General features: G+C 40.8%; 1 protein-coding gene across 2 annotated transcripts in view; it reads right to left on the reverse strand.

The window, feature by feature from the left end:
• Nucleotides 1-17,925, reverse strand: part of LOC145358246 (integrin beta-1-like) — an 87,606-nt gene that overhangs the window by 42,708 nt on the left and 26,973 nt on the right. For both annotated transcript variants that reach the window (XM_080212108.1, XM_080212098.1), the window contains exons 2-4: nucleotides 11,693-11,762; nucleotides 10,069-10,154; nucleotides 3,439-3,655 (exon numbers count right to left, since the gene is read on the reverse strand). In XM_080212108.1, coding sequence (XP_080068234.1) covers nucleotides 3,439-3,655; nucleotides 10,069-10,154; nucleotides 11,693-11,762 — 373 coding nt within the window. The remainder of the gene's footprint in view (nucleotides 1-3,438; nucleotides 3,656-10,068; nucleotides 10,155-11,692; nucleotides 11,763-17,925) is intronic.

Below are 17,925 nucleotides of genomic sequence, written 5' to 3' on the forward strand. Positions count from 1 at the left end.
TAGAAAATAGGTCCAGGAGTAGACCATTCAGCTCTTCAAGCCTGCACCGCCATTCAATATGATCATGGCTGATTGTGCACGAGGGCCATGCCCAGCTCCCTCCTGAACATGTCTAACGAACTGGCCCCAACAACTTCCTGTGGTAAAGAATTCCACAGGTTCACAATTCTCTGAATGAAGTTCTTCCTCATCTCAGTCCTGACTGGCTTACCCCTTGTCTGTGATCTCTAGTTCTGCACTTCCCCAACATCTAGCTGGTCCAGTCCCATCAGGCCTTTTTGTGTTTCTATGAAATCACCTCTCATTCTTCTAAATTCCAGTGAGTACAAATCAAGTCAATCCAGTCTCTCTCCATGTCAGTCGTGCATTCTAGGAATCAGTCTGGTGAACCTTTGCTGGACCCCCTCAATAGCACTAACGTTCTTCCTCGGACTAGGAGACCAAAACTGCAAACAGTACTCATGGTGTGGCCTCACCAAGGCAAGAATCCTTACTCCTATACTCAAATTCTCTTACTTTGAAGGCCAGCATACCATTAGTTTTCCTTATACCTGATGTACCTGCATGCCAACCTTCAAAGTCTGTGCCACCATGACACCAAGGTCACATTACACTTCCCCTTTTCTGAAACTGCCACCATTCTGATAACAATCTTCCTTTCTGCTTCTGGAACTAAAATGAATAGCCTCACATTTATCCACATTTTATTGCATTTGCCAAGTATTTGCCCACTCAGTCAGACTGCCCTAGTCATCCTGCAGCCTCTTAGTATGCTCCTCACAACACACACTGCCACCCAGTTTAGTGTTGTCTGCAAATTTAGTGATATTGCATTCAATTCCTTCATCCAAATCATTCATGTACATTGTGAATGGAGTTCCAGCATCTAACCCTGCCGTATCCCACTAGTCACTGCCTTCCACTCTAAAAAGGACCCCTTTATTCCCAGTATCTGCTTCCTGTCTGCCAGCCCGTTTTCTATCCATGTCCTGATACCATGAGCTTTAATTTTGCTCATTAATCTCTTAAGTGGAATCTTGTCAAAAGCCTTTTGAAAGTCTAGATACACAACATCCACTGGTTCACCCTTGTCCACTCTACTGCTCACATCCTTAAAACATTCCAGAAGATTTGTCAAGCATAATTTCCCTTTAGAGAATCCATGCTGACTTGGACCGATCTTGTCATCGCTTTTTAAATGCTCAGTTATTGCATTCTTACTAATTGACTCCAGCATTTTCCCCATCATTGACGTCAGGCTAATGCATCTATAATTAATTCCCTGTTCTCTCTCTCCTTTTTTAAAAAATGGGGTTACATTAGCTACCCTCTAATCCACTCTTCCAGAGTCTATAGAATGTTGGAAAATGATCAATGAATCCACCATTCCTAGGGCCACTTACTTCCTTGAGTACTCTGGGATGCAGAGCACAGGCCCTGAGGACTTATCGGATTTTAATCCCAGCAATTTCCCCAATACAACTTTCTGACTAATAAGGATTTCCTTCAGTTTTTCCTTCATGCTAGACCTTCTGTCCCCTAGTATATAATGAATAGCTTGGTCTTGCAAGAATCTTCTAACCATATAGCCAAAAAGGGGACTAGTCATAAACAAAGTAATGGTGAATGATAGTTTTTCCACTCTGGAGAAAAGTTTGTCGATATTAGAACCCCTGCTTTTTTGATGCATATTAGTGATTTGGATATACAGGGCACAATTTCAAAATTTACAAATAAAACAAAAAATTAATATTGTGAACTATGAGGAGGAGTGTTAAATGTCAAAAGGACAATTGGGGTGGTGGACTAGATGGACAACTGGCAGATGACATTTAATGTAAAGAGGTGTGGAGTGATACACTTTTGTGAAAAACAAGGTGAGACAGTGTAAAATAAAAGGTTCAATTTTAATAGGATGCAGGAACAGAAGAATATGAGCTCATTTCATTGAAGGTAGTAGGGATAAGCTGAGAAAATGGTTAATAAAGGGATCCTGGGGTTTACAAATAAGGGTACGGAGTACAAAAACAAGGAAGTTATGATAATCCTTTATAAAACAGTGTTTCGGCCTTAACTGGAGTCATGTGTCTAGTTCTAAGACCCACACTTTAAGGAGGATGTGAAAACAATAGAGGGGTTCAAAAAAGATTCAGAAATGTTGCAGAAATGAGAAACTCCAGTTACTTGGAGAAGTTGGAGTTGTTCTAGGTGTCAGAAAAAAGGGATGGAGAAATGTTCCTGTTGGTAGAAGTATCAAAACTAGTGGATACTGATTTAAAATGAGAGATAACAGAGGCAACAGCAAAATGAGTAATTTCTTTTTAAACACAGTGACTGATTAGGATCTGGAATGCACTCCCTGAGCATGTATGGTGGAGGCAGATTAACTGAAGATCTTCAAAAGAGAATTAAATAATCTGAAATTAAAACATATGCAGGCTACTGGACAGGGAATGGGACTAGTTGAGATTTTTTTCTTTGCAGAGAATTGCCTCAGGTATGACAAGTGGAATGACCTCCTCCTGTGCTGTAGCCATTCTATGATAACACCAAAAGTTAAATTCCTTCTATCTGGCATTGAATCATACAAACCCTACATATGTGCACACGCACAAACACAATATGAGTAGCTTTATCGAAGCTACTCATATTGCCCCATTTTTACATTTCAAATATTTATCCATTTTCTCTTTTAAAAATTACATATTCTGCTGCCACCACTAATAGCGTACATAGGCCTAAAAATCCTTTCATGATCTTAAATCTATGGCCTCCAATTATTAGTCTTTTCTCATAATTGAAAACCTAACTCCTTCTGTTCCACACTTTAAAGCTTTTACCCTTTAGTCGAAGGAGCTGGTTTTCCTGATGCTTGTTCATTGCAAATGGCCATTTCCCCAGCATCAACACAAGGGAAAGGGGGCAGTGTCCTGTTTTGCTATAAAAAGTATGCACATTTGGCTTTCTTCACAACACAGAATTATAAAATTGCAATAGGTTTCCTTAATCGAATATTGACCCCCAGTGACAAAGGAGGAAAATACAGGGTAGGAAGAGGAGTAGAATAAGTAGAAAGCTGCTGTCAGAAACTACTGGTATAAAGTAGAACTAGGTTGTCCCAATGGCCATTGATTCACACAGCTGGCCTGTGTCCATGAATTAACACAAGTGTTTTGAATATCAAGGTGCTCAGCAAAGTGTGGACAATTTTGAGATAGAAAAAGCAACTTCTGGAGATGGTGCTGTTGAAATGGATTTCAGATGGTGCAAAATCAATTCTGAATACCCAATGAAACTTAGTATCCAACCACTTTGCTCCACCACAATCTCTGTTGGGCATAAATCTGAAGGCTTCAGAGGTTATTTGCAGCAGTGCACAGAAAGCTAAAATCAGATTCAATCCTACACCAAGTAACAAAATCCAAATTGTGGAAATACCTGATCGTAATTTCAGGGTTAGCTTCTGCGGTCGAATCTGTGTAATGTCTTTCAGCTCTACTTTCTCACCACTAGTACGACCAGTAAGTTCTTTATTAGCATCTACACGTTGTGAACCTTTGGGATTTTCAATATCTTGCATTGAACATCCTCTCATTTTTAATGATTCTATGTCATCGCACCGTGCAGAGTTTGCTTCGCCCTGCTGTAAGAACTCCTTCAAAAAATAAACACAAGTTCAAATGTTTGAGATGTCGATTAAGACCAAAACAAATTAACCACATTTTTCAATTTCTATCATTTAGAAGCAATTATTTCATAAGAACATAAGAAATAGGAGGAGTAGGCCATCTAGCCCTTCGAGCCTGCCCCGCCATTCAATAACATCATGGCTGATCTGTCGTGGCTCAGTTCCACTTTCCCGCCCTCTCCCCATAACCCTTAATCCCCTCTCTTATCAAAAACCCATCAACCCGCTTCTTAAAAATATTTAGCGAGGCAGCCTGCACCACTTCAACGGGCAGAGAATTCCAGAGATTCACCACCCTTTGAGTGAAGAAGTTCCTCCTCAACTCTGTTCTAAACTGCCCCCCCTTTATCTTGAGGCTGTGCCCCCTAGTCCTACTGTCTTTTTTGAGCGGGAAGAGTCTCTCCACCTCTATCCTATCCATCCCATTCATCATCTTATACGTCTCAATGAGATCTCCCTCATTCTTCTGAACTCCAACGAGTACAAGTCTAGTTTATTCAGCCTCTCCTCATAGCTCAACCCCCTCAACTCCGGCATCAACCTAGTAAACCTCCTCTGCACTCCCTCCAAGGCCAAAATATCTTTGCGCAGGTGCGGCGCCCAAAACTGCACACAGTACTCCAGCTGCAGCCGCACCAATGCCCTATACAGCTGCAGCAAGACCTCCCTACTTTTATATTCAATCCCCCTCGCTATGAAGGCCAGCATCCCATTCGCCTTCCTGACCACCTGTTGCACCTGCAAGCTGGGTTTTTGTGACTCATGCACAAGGACCCCAAGGTCCCTCTGCACTGTCGCCTGCTGCAGTTTTTCGCCACGTAAGTAATAGTCCTTCCTACCATTCTTCCTACCACCTCACACTTGCCAACATTAAATTCCATTTGCCATTTCCTGGCCCATTTGCCCAGCCTATCTAGATCCTTCTGCAGACTCTCCACACCCTCTGCACAATTTGCCGTTCCCCCAATCTTGGTGTCATCAGCAAATTTCGACACCCTACACTCGGTTCCCTCCTCCAGATCATCTATATAAATGGTAAATAGCTGAGGCCCCAGCACCGACCCCTGGGGCACCCCACTAGTCACCAACCGCCAATCCGAATAGCACCCATTGACCCCCACTCTCTGCCTCCTATTTGACAACCAATCCTCTATCCACGCTAACACCCTACCCCCAACTCCATGTCCCCTGACCTTCTGCAATAACCTCTTGAGGTACCTTGTCAAACGCCTTCTGAAAATCCAGAAAGACCACATCCACTGGCTCTCCTCTATCCACTGCCCTAGACACATCCTCATAGAACTCCAGTAAATTTGTCAGACACGACTTCCCTTTAATGAAACCGTGTTGCGTCTGCTCTATCAAGCAATTCCCTTCAAGATGCCTCGCAATTTCCTCCTTAATGACGGATTCTAACATTTTACCTACCACAGACGTTAAACTAACCGGCCTATAATTCCCCACCTTTTGCCTGGCACCCTTCTTAAACAACGGCGTAACATTAGCCGTTTTCCAATCATCCGGCACTTCCCCGGAATCCAGCGACGTCTGGAAAATAACCACCAAGGCATCCACTATAACCTCCGTCATTTCTTTCAGAACCCTCGGATGCATTCCATTCGGTCCTGGGGACTTGTCCACAATCAGCCCCTCCAGTCTGTCGAGCACCACCTCTCTAGTAACAGTAATGTCATTAAGACCCTCCAGTCCTACCACCTTTCCATCGCTAACACCCGGCAAATTATTCACGTCCTCCTCCGTGAAGACAGAAACAAAAAAGTTATTCAAGACCTTAGCCATATCCCCATCCCCTACCACTAGGTCCCCTTTCTCATCCTCTAAAGGACCAACGTTCACCCTAGCCAGCCTCTTCCTTTTTATGTATTTATAAAAACTCTTGCTATCCTTTTTTATATTAAGTGCTAGCCCAGCTTCATAGCTTCTCTTACCCTCCTTTATCAACTTCTTTGTCAATCTTTGTTGACATTTAAACCTTTCCCAATCCTCTTCTCGCCCACTGCTCTTAGCTACTCTAAATTCCTCCGCTTTGAATTTAACACTTTCCTTCACCTCCTTCGTTGTCCACGGCTTATTACCTCTCCTCCTACGGTCCTTTTTGACCATTGGAATAAATTTCTGCTAAGCACCAAGAAAGATCTCCTTAAAGATCCTCCACTGCTCCTCAGCAGACCTACCTTCCAACACGCTCCCCCAGTCCACATTCGCCAATTCTTCTCTCATCCTACCATACTCCCCTCTATTCAAACAAAGGACGCGTGTCCGGGAACCCACTTTCTCCTCCTCCATCTGCAACAGAAACTCCACCATACAATGATCACTCTCTCCAAGAGGATCCTTCACCGCAAGGTCCCTAATTCTACTCGCATCCTGTCATTTAATGCCATGAACATGCTTAAACCTCTCTACAGTGCCAAGGATCTGGAAGATGTAATCTCAGGACACAGGCAGCAATCACTTCATCAGGAGCTACCTACATAGACCGTTCTTCTCAAGACTGTCCACTTTAAATGTGAGCAAGTCACCACTGAGAATCTATTCTACTGAGATGGCAATCACTTTAGCACTTTAGGATTATTGTCAAAAAGTAGTTAGCAATGCTGCCCTACAGCGCTAGACAGCCGAGTATAATTCCGGCCTCGGGTCACCGTCCGTGTGATATTTGCACATTCTCCGAGTTTCCTCCCACAATCCAAAGGTGTGTGGGTTAGGGTAATTGGCCTTACTAAATTGCCTCTTGGTATCAAGGGGACTAGCAGGGTTAAAAAGTGGGGTTATGGGGATAGGGCCTGGATGGAACTATGGTCAGTGCAGTCTCGATGAAAGTATCTCAGAGGCAGGTTTGACGTGTAGGCTAGCAAGAATTTGAAAGAGCCATCCTACCACAGTTGGAGGCAGTGAAAAAAAATGGACAAATTCAATATCTTTACTGGCTGACCATCTGGGATATATTTGAGGAAGCATTTGCACTCATGACACGATTGGTTGATTTTGGTATAAAAGCAAAGGAATAGCTATTAAGTCTTAGTTTTACTTGTAGTGCCTTCAATTTCCGTAATTAACATAATGTTCTGTGGTATGACATACATGACATCAGATCAAAGGTCCATAAAATATAACTTGCTCCAAATGTTGCAAAGATCTGACCATATAAGAAATAGATTGAACATATGGATTGATTCAATCTTTTTTAAAATTAAGCTAATAGTATCTTGCCTCTTTTGTTCCTGTAATATTTTTCACAAATATTACTTTTAGCCAGAATGCAACTATTTGGTGAAATGTTGGGTATCTCACCTCCAAAGCAACATGACTTAGGCCAGGGGAAATCTCATGACTGAACTATCACTCATTGCACACACACGGGCTCAGTTTGCTCTTCTTACATAAATTGTTTTTATTGCCCTAAATACACCAACAGCAAAAATAAGAGCAATATGCATATGTTCCATATGGACAACTATTTGCCATGAAATTGGAAAAGCACTTAGTCTGTTTGACAGTAGAGTTGAGAGAGAAATCAGGAGAGCAAAAATGGGATATGAGATTGCTTGGGGAGATAAAGCAAAGAAGAATCCAAAGAGCTTCTACAAATACATAAAGGGCAAAAGAGTAACGAGGGAGAAAATAGGGCCTCTTAAGGATCAACACAGCCATCTTTGTGCAGATCCACAAGAGATGGATGAGATCCTATTTACTGTTGAGAAAGGCATGGATGTTAGGGAACTTGGGGAAATAAATAGTGATATCTTGAGGAATGTACATATTACAGAGAAGGTGGTGCTGTCATCTTAAAGCGCATCTAGATAAATCCACAGGACCTAATGAAATGCATCCCAGGATGCTGTGGGAGGTTAGGGAGGAAATCCTGGATCCTCTAGCAGAGACATTTGAATTTTCGATAGTCACAGGTGAGGTGCCTGCAGATTGCAGGGTGGCAAATGTTGTGCCTTGTTTAAAAAGAACTGCAGGAAACTAAAGGTTGGTGAACCTAATGTTTGTAGTGGGCAAGTTGTTAGAATGTATTCAGAGAGACAGGATCTAAAGGCATTTAGAGAAGCAAGGACTGATTAGGAACAGTCAGCATGGCTTTGTAAGAGGAAAATCTTGTCTCACCAATTCGATTGAGTTTTTTGAAGTAGTAAGGTGAGATAGTTGAGGGCAGTGCAGTTGATGTTATTTACATGGACTTTAGCAAGGCTTTTGAGAAGGTACCACATGGTAGGTTGTTGCATAAGGTTAAATCTCACGGAATCTAGGGTGAGGTAGCCAATTAGATACAGAATTAACTTAATGACAGAAGACAGAGGGTGGTTGTAGAGAGCTGTTTTTCAAACTGGAGGACTGAGACTAGCAGCGTGCCTCAGGGGTTGGTGCTGGGTCCATTGTTAAAATTTATCAATGATTTGGATAAAAATTTAGGAGGCGTGGTTAGTAAGTTTGCAGATGACACCAAGATTGGTGGCAAAGTGGACAGTGAAAAAGATGATCTAGAACTGCAATGGGGTCTTAATCAATTGGGCCAATGGGCTGACGAATGGCAGGTGGAGTTTAATTTAGATAAATGCAAGGTGATGCATTTTATTAGATCGAACCAGGGCAGGGTTTCACCCAGTTAATGGTAGGGTGTTGGGAAGAGTTATAGAACAAAGATCTACAGGTACTGGTTCATAGCTCCTTGAAAGTGGAGTCACAGGTGGACAGAGTGGTGAAGGCGGCATTTGGCATGCCTGGTTTCATTGGTCAGAACATTGAATACAGAAGTTAGAACATCTTGTTGAAGTTGTACAAGATGTTGGTAAGGTCACACTTGGAATACTGCGTACAATTCTGGTCACCCTATTATAAAAGGATATTATTAAACTAGAAAAAGAGTGTAAATCTTTTCTACTAGGACGCTACCAGGATTTGACAGTTTGAGTTATAAGGAGAGGTTGCAGAGACTGGGACTTTTTTTTTGCTGGAGCGTAAGAGGCTTGGGGTGATCTTATAGAGGTTTACAAAATAACGAGGTGCATAGATAAGGTATATAGTCAACCTCTTTTCCCAATGGTAGGGGAGTCTAAAACTAGATGGCATAGGTTTATGGTGAGAGGGGAGGAATACAAAAGAGTCCAAAGGGGCAATTTTTTCACACAGAGGGAGGTGAGTATCTGGAAGAGTTGCCAGAGACAGTTACATGGGTAAGATTAGTATAAAGGGATATGGGCCAAAGACAGGCAATTGAGACTAGCTTAATGGTAAAATTTAGGCAGCATGGACAAGTTGGGCATGTGTGTTTCATTCTGTAAACCTCTATGACAATATGGCATCTTTCAAACATCAGAAAATTAAAACTTTGTGCAGGGCACATTCTACATCTATGATTTGAATGTTGAAATTATTTTGGCTTGATTTTCTGCCCAAAGCAAGTGGGTGGAAAAATACAGTCTATTAAGGGAAAAAAAACTATTTTCATGATCAGAACTTTTGATGGAAGGGGAAAGAGGCATGGACTACAGTATTTAAACTAATTACCTGTCCTACCATTACAATGTTCTCTTCAGGGACAGGGCATTTCATTACCTCAGCATGTCTCAAAGTGCATCATAGATAATTAAGTAATGAAGTCTAGTCCCTATTATAATGTAGGCAAACACACAGCCAGGTCTCACAAACAGACAATTACAGGCTTTGCTTCTTCCACATGTCCCCTCCACTTTAAGCCCCTGATTTTATGCCTCTTTGTGCACATCACTTAAAAACTCCATTTTCCACTATTCCCTAATCACTTTCAGCATTTCTCTTTCAAATTTCTAGCCTGTTCTTTTCTGGGGATTTTCAAGACCCAGTTTTGCTGGGTCTCCTCTCATCACTTGAGGCAGTTATTTTACTATCCAGCTCCACGCAACAAGCACTGTCTGTCTTACTTCCCTTTTCATCCATTTCCAATTCTGTTACTTTCATCAAATCTCTTTCTGCAGTTTTCTTTAAAAAAGATACAATCCCTGGATATGACTGAATAGATAAGCATAACTAAATGTTTAAAAATTCATAAATAAGGTTTATACTGTTTTCTTAAAAAGGTAGCATTTCAATTTCATACATCAAATTGACAAATGTGCAAAGCAAGTTTATTTTAATAAAGTTAATTGCTTTGATAAAATATCTGAGCAAAGAATGTCAGAAGTGTGTTAAGCATTTAGCCATTATTACTACCAATATTTTTTAGGCTCAATTCACTCCTGCCTGTGTACTTCTTACTTACAGGTCATTCACACGTCACTGTCTATTCTTAATGGACTACTGTAAAGCTCTGTAGATTTGAAATATGTTAGTTAAGACAATGGCAACATTTTTCACTTTGGTAATTGAAAACGTACAATTTTGGTGCACCATCCACAATTTCTACCAGCTTGTATACATTCCCCACAAGATTTTGCATTGGCTTTTAAACACTCACTGGGATCTGCAACATGAAAAAGCAAATTATTATTGCAAATATGTCTAGTCATTTACATCAATAGATGCAAAGTAGCATTAAATGTATACTAAAGCAGTTTCAAAGAATTTCAGAAGTCCTTGAAATTCAGGCATTTATACTAGATTAATTTTGCATAATATCAAAATTAGAATAGTCTTGAACTAAACGAGACAAGTATTACCAACAATGGAACCGAAGTAGGCCAGTGACCCGTCTAGCATATTTCAACTCACTAGCCATGGCAGCTGTTTTTATAAAGTTCTTTGTCTTATCCTTTATTAGTACTAATATCTCAACTTCTTGAACTTTTCTTTTTCCCTCTGCAGCGATTTAATAATTTGCCTCCTTGTCCCTCTGCTATGAGAATTTGGTATAAGTTTTCCTCCTACTCTTTTGGCAACTTCCTTTATTGTTTTAAACACTTCAATCAGATCACCCTTCACTGCAACAAAGAAGCCAGAGCAGAAAAATATCAACCAGACCAATACCTAATTTAAGGAGTCTGGGATTATCTATAAGAAAACATGTGGATGCTTGTATCAGGATCATTTAATATTTTTATGGTCGAGGTAGATAGATTCTTAACAAACAAGAGAGTCAAGGCATACGGGGGTAGAAGGGAGTGTGGAGTAGAGGCCACAATCAGATCTGCCATGATCTTATTAAATGGTGGAACAGGCTCGAAAGGCCTGAATGCTCTTAATTCTTATGTTCGTACATAAAATGTCATTAATGGAATAGATGAATTTAAACCCATCTAACTGTTTTTTCATGCTAACAATCTCACTACTTCAGTGTTGTTGTGGGTAAAACGTAATGCAACAAAACAAAGATTAGATGCTGTGTATAATACAATTTGAAAACAAGTTTAAACATGTTAATTGAATGTGAATATTGTATATATCACAGCTAATTAATGCAAATTTTTATAATTTAATTTGGTAATTTAGTGCTTGGTAAGGCAAAGGAAGTTTTAGCAGTAGGAAGGTTGAGGTAGGGGCAGAATTTGACAATGTTATACATGTTGATGTGTTACGATGGAGACAAGGAATTTGGAATTTCTCAGGGTCAGAGTGTCAAGGTTGCAAATAGTTTGGTTCAGTCCAAGACAATAGATGATGGTGATGATGGAAACTGTGGTGTGTACAGCATTTGACGGGAGTTGAAGACAATGGTTTCAGTCTTTCGAATATCTAGCTGGAGAATGCTGCAACCCATTTGTTGCTGGATATCAGACAAATTTGATAACACAGGTCCATTAGTAAAGTTGAAAGAAGTTGGACGTACAGCTGGGTGTCTCATGCCTGCAGATGATGATGCCAAATGCAGCATTCTGATGAGGAAGAGGAAGATGCATACTTTCCTTGAGCAACAAAAAAAGGACAAAAAGCAATAGAACACCTTTAACCGAAATGAACGGGTTTGAGTGGTTATCTCATGAAACCACTTGAGCTGAATATTCTCGATGAATGCTTGAATATCTTAAGTGCGTAGTGATATATTGCATTAGTCAATCCTGTTACCTGATTGAGCAAGTCCATACCACATACAGCAGCAAATCAGTCCAGTACAAAGAATATACTTCAAATCCATCTGAAAGGAAATTAAAAAAAAGTGAAGAGTAGAATCACATAGATACATATTCAAAATCTTGCTCATGTTGAGTACGCCCTGTCCACGGACTTTACTTCCAGTTTTCACCATTTTGGCAATGTTTTATATTAACGTCCGATATTGAAAGTCTACAAAAACATCTTACAATGACACTTCCCATGCATATAAAAGCATATTGAGAAATCAGGAAGTTGGAGTAGATAGGGAGAAACTGTTCCTGCTCCTAAAAGGATCAAGAATGAGAGGGCACAGATTTCAAGTGATTTGCAAAAGCGACATGAGAAGAAACTTTTTCTTCACAGCAAGCAGTTCAAGTCTGGAATGCACCAATTGGAAATGTGGTGAAAGCAGGATTCAAGGGGGCATTAGATTATTACTTGAATAGAAACAATGTACAAGATTACAGGAAAAAGCAGGAGAATGGCACAAAGGCTTGATGCTCATTTGGAGAGCCAATGCATGCATGACAGGCTGAATGGCCTCATTTTGCACCAATTCTGTGAAGCGAACCAAGAAAAACTATTTCTGAAATAAAAGCTGCTCTATAAAGTCTGCTCCCTCCATTCCCAATTATCCTTTCACAAACCTCCTACATAGCTTTCCCTGATCCCAGAACCATCTCCAATCCTCCTGGATCCCAGTTTCTCATTCTGCAATGCTCCCAGAACCTGAGAACACTAAGCAGGTCTGGAACTCCACTCCTCCCACCCCCTCCATACCATATCCTAAAATTTCATTCCAACACTTCCAGATCTTAATGCTCTCAGTGTTGGACAGGCCAGAGTTCCAGGTAACACCACTTCCAATAAAGTACATTGAAAACCTCCAACTCACTATCTGCATCATGCTGTAGATCTATGATTTATTTTGTTAAAGCATATCACACTTAGGTCAGGTTTAACAAGTATTTTTTACTTGAATATTGAAAATTACATAGTATATAGCATGAAGGACATCATGCAAATTTGTAATAACTATTCCAAACATTGCCTGCTGCTGGGTCATGTATGGAATTGTAAATTGCAGAGTAAAGCTCCCTTCATTCTCTGTGTAACTCAGATCTCTTTTTTTTGCGTCAATTTATATTCCAGTCATCCTCCTGACTTCAGCCAATTAGTTCCAAATAATGTTACATTGTGGACTGACGCTCTCAGAAATTGGATTGTGACCTGCAAAATTCTTCTCCTCAATGAGATGCCATTCCATATGTTCTTAATGGAATCGACCTTGCTTTGGTGCTCATACGACTAGCTAGCAATCTCTGGTTAAAACTAGATTTCCTTGCCAAGAAGAAAAAGCTTTAAAAATGTTTATGTAAAATATAGCCAAAGCTTTTAACCATAAAAAAATGAAATGATTACATCTTTTGAAATATACGTGCAGAGTATTCCCACATTTGCACTTTGCAATTATTGCCAGTTAACTACCTCATCAAGACAGTTCCTGTTTGCCTACAGAGGAAGCATCTGATTAGAACTAGCTATTAAATATTAACAGGAAGGATACTTCAACTCTTTTGTTTGAGGAGTCCCTCCCATGTCATACAAATTCTACAGACCCCCTAAGAATATTTTTCCGGCACAAAAAAGTTATACATTAAAACATGAGAGATTTGGCAATTTATCTCCAATGCAGTACTGAGGAGTACTGCGTTGAAAGGGATTGGAAACTAGGGGTGATACTTGAATGACAAGTTTGCAAGTCCCACTAAAGGATGATTGAGGTCTTAAAAAATCCTTCCTCAATATACAATGTTGGCGAGGCTAGTGTTACATACCTCAAAGCAAATGAAATTCAATGGCACTGCTGTTTAGAGCTTATCTACAAGATAGCAGGTAATTCAAGAAACAACTGAGATAATGCATCAATGGTTCCCTCCATAGTCTCTACCAGGGAATTTTCACAGGAGGTGCTGTCAGCAAAAAGCTAAGATATCATTTAGGAAGTTAAAATGGTAGTTGATAAGCATTGGGACTTTTTTATAAGATCGTGAATGAATCCCACAATGCTTGTGATATTTAGTGTTATAAATGTGAATATGCAAAATTCTCTCTCATATACACAAAGTCTATTTTTGCACTGATGGTTTAAAACAATTAATGACACGAAATCGATAACTGGAAATTAGATGAAATTTTATTTTTTCCATTGTGGTCAGTTTAGAGACAAACACAGGCAGTGGTCAGTACTGGACCCTATACCCCAGCATTATAATGACACCCCCTGAAGCGAGTGGGTGTGAAGTGGAAGCTGTCTCGAACGCTACTGCTGGTTACTTTTCATGCACTAGCCGCGGCTCATTAACCAATGAATTAAGGAAATCTGTTATTTTTTGATTGATAACTTCAGCATACACTCCATTTCATACCTGGCATGCATGGCTCTGCATCAGAATCCTCCTGCTCTGCCATGTCTAAAGAACAAACACACCCCCTGATCTGATCCCATCCGTAATTGGACATGTTCTTTGGAAGATGCACCTGTAATTAGTACATCACCAAGGTACACTGCCATTTTGGGGATTCCCTGAAGTAGACTCTCCACAGTGCGCTGAAAAATGATGCATGCTGATGAAACACCAAATGGCAATCGGGTGTACAATCCCTTGTGAATATTTATTGTAACTAACTTCACAGAAAACAGAACATAGGACATTACAACGCAGTACAGGGCCTTCGATCCTTGATGGTTTTCCACAGGTCAGCACAAAAATCTAAAGCCCATCTAACCTATACTATTCCAATATCATCCAAATGTTTATCCAATGACCATTTAAATGCCCTTAATGTTGGCGAGTCCACTCTTGCTGCTGGAGTCTTCTTCCAGTTCCAGCTGTTGAAGAGCATGATTTAGGTCTAGCTTGATATATTTAAGACCCTGCTAACTTAGCATCGAGGTTTTATATTCTTGGAATGGGATAACGATCCAGCCAAGCTCCCCTGTTTACTGTTAGTTTGTAGTCGCTGCAGATCCTCATGGTGCAGCCCAGTTTCAGGATGGGGATGATGGATGCAGCCCATTCGGAAAACTGCACTGGCTTGGTGACGGCAGGCCTGCCAACCTCTTCAGTTCAACCTCTACTCTGGTGTAATGCATCGGGCACTGGGCAAGTGCAGAAAAACCTAGCTGTAGTCTCACGATTTAGGTAAATCTCAACTTTAACAGCTTTTGGCACAGTTGTCTCCAAAATTCATTTTGATATTTGCATTGGAGCTCTTGGAATCCCACATCCCAGACATTAAATATTTCCAGCCAGTTCACTTTTACTTGTTTTAACCAGTCCTGCCTCATGAGACTGGTCCTATCTCCTTCAATCACCATGATGGGTAGCTGAGCTGACCAGCTCCAACAGGATACAGACACAGATGTTATCCTCACTATTTGTAGTGTCTCTCCAGTGTACGTTGCCAGAGTGGCCTTCGAATGGCTAAGGCTTAAGGGTTGCAGCCCCTCCTGAAGATGTCTGTATGTGTTTTCTCCTATGACAGTGGCCACAGTACCAGTGTCGACCTCCATCTTCAGGTGGCAGCCACTGACTATTACAATAATCTCAATGGAAGTGTCTTGCTAAATTGGACCTTGTTGGATGTGTAAGCCTTAGATTCTCCTTTAGTTCCTCAACCAGGTTATTTAAAGGGGTTGTTTTCATCTTTTTTTCTGGACTGTTCTGTGCAACCTGCTTCGCTCAACATCATGCTTGCTGCTGACTGTTCTTTCTGCATCTGAAACAGAAAATTCTTGCATTGGCATGGCTCAAGAGTGGTCTTACTGTGGGCTTTTTACGACTGATCTGGTTTGTCCTTGTTATCAGTGTGATAACTTGCAGTGATTCCATATGGCAGATATAAATGAAGGTTTATTTAATGAGAAACTATTTACAACTAAAGGATTTGCAACACAACGACACAGGCCTGCTCTCCACAACTCCCCAACTTGCTCTGCCAACTTCCGGCCCCAGGAATATACACCCAATGTTCACACGCTCACACTTCATTGGTTCTGGCCTGGTCACATGGCCAGTGAAGGTCTGCCTCTTAAAAGAGCCACACTACCACGAATACCACTGCAGAATATTCTTTCATAAAAATTTCAATATACTTGCAGCCTTCTGTACTTCCATTTAATTTGAAAACCAGGCTGACAACCTCGTCAGCTAAATGTTCCAAGTAATATTCATTACACACTTAGTTTTACCTTCCTCATACTCCTCAGCAATTAAAAGCCTTGAGTCTATAACGCACTTTATTTCATCTTCTAGTATAGACTACATAAATTACTTCCAACTGACATCACTGATGTCGGCAAATATATGGCAGCCATTTTGCACACAGTAGACAGAGGTGGCAAATGGTGTTGCCACTGAACTAGTAATCCAGAGACTAAGAACCTGTGTTCAAATGCCACCATGGCAAAAGGTGAAAAATTAAATTTAATAAAAAAATTATGAAATTAAAGGTCTAATAATGACCATGAAACATGATCGGTTGTTGTAAAAACCCATCCAGTTCAATAATATCCACAGCAATGTCTTCCCAAGTCACCGTTCCAACATGCAGATTTAATCTGCTGCAAGTTGGGGCATAAATTAAAAGCTATTAAAAAGCTTCCATCTTCAAAACGTATTCCAATTTCTTTTAAAAAGCTGCTAGATACAGAAGAGTGCATTAGCAATCATTAAGTGAAATGTTGCTGACCTTGATGTGGTATAGAAGTTACTATGTATTAAAAAGCTGAAGCATGTGCCAAAGTAAAAGACAAATTTTGAACAATTCCAAATTTTATTGAAGGAACTGTTTTTAAAAAGAAACACTCAGGATATGGGTGGGCATTGCTGGCAATCTCTAAATTTATTGCTCATCCTTAATTTTCTCTAAGGTGGTGAGCCTTTTTCCTGAACTGCTGCACTGTTTGGTATAACTTGCAGTTTTTGTTAGGCCACTTCAGAGAGCTGTCTTTGTTTGACTTGCTGAAGTTACACAGACCAGAGTAGATCAGGCAGCAGGTTTCGTTGCTTAAAACGACATTTCAAACTACCATTATTGGCTTTGAACTTGCATCAGTAAGTATTTTTCAGTCTAGTAACAACTGTACTGGTTGATACAGAACTTTTAAACTACCACAAAAAGTAACAGTAGCAATTTATAGACAAAACAGTGAACACAATCTGAATTCTTTGTGAAGTGGCACAAATTCCTGGGTTTGATCGAACGTTGCTGCCCAGCTCAATGGAGCATTTTTCTAAACCACACCCTTACAACTGGAATGATTAAACAGTTCTGAAAACTTCAAACATTTTGCCAGGAATACAACTTTTAGAAAACTATCCTGGCCAATGCATAACAATGTTTCCATACAAGGTCAGACTTGGACTTGCTGTTCCACCCACATTAATCAGCTTCCTTGCTGCCCAAATCATCATCCCAATTCTAAACTCTTTAGGGGAACAATGTTCAATCCATCCAAGAATGCATACTTATGAAGAATTTTCAGAAGTAAGCTGCTTAAGAATGGCATGTTAGCAAATTCATGTTCACCAAGTCATAACATAAGAAATAGGAGCAGGAGTAGGCCATCTAGCCCTTCGAGCCTGCCCCGCCATTCAATAAGATCATGGCTGATCTGAAGTGGCTCAGTTCCACTTTCCCGCTTTCTCCCCATAACCCTCAATCCCCTTGCCTACCAAAAACCTATCTACCCGCGTCTTAAATATATTTAGCGAGGTAGCCTCCACCACTTCAACGGGCAGAGAATTCCAGAGATTCACCACCCTTTGAGTGAAGAAGTTCCTCCTCAACTCTGTTCTAAACTGCATCCCCCCCCCCTTATCTTGAGGCAGTGCCCTCTAGTCCTGCTGTCCTTTCTGAGCGGGAAGAACCTCTCCACCTCTACCCTATCCATCCCTTTCATCATCTTACACGTCTCAATGAGATCCCCCCTCATCCTTCTAAACTCTAACGAGTACAAGCCCAGTCTATTCAGCCTCTCTTCATAGCTCAACCCCCTCAACTCCGGTATCAGCCTAGTGAACCTCCTCTGCACTCCCTCCAAGGCCAAAATATCCTTGCGCAAGTGCGGCGACCAAAACTGCACACAGTACTCCAGCTGCGGCCTCACCAGTGCCCTGTACAGTTGCAGCAAGACC

This window comes from Carcharhinus amblyrhynchos, chromosome 2, assembly GCF_965287045.1.
Source record: "Carcharhinus amblyrhynchos chromosome 2, sCarAmb.v2.hapA, whole genome shotgun sequence".
NCBI lineage: Eukaryota > Metazoa > Chordata > Chondrichthyes > Carcharhiniformes > Carcharhinidae > Carcharhinus > Carcharhinus amblyrhynchos.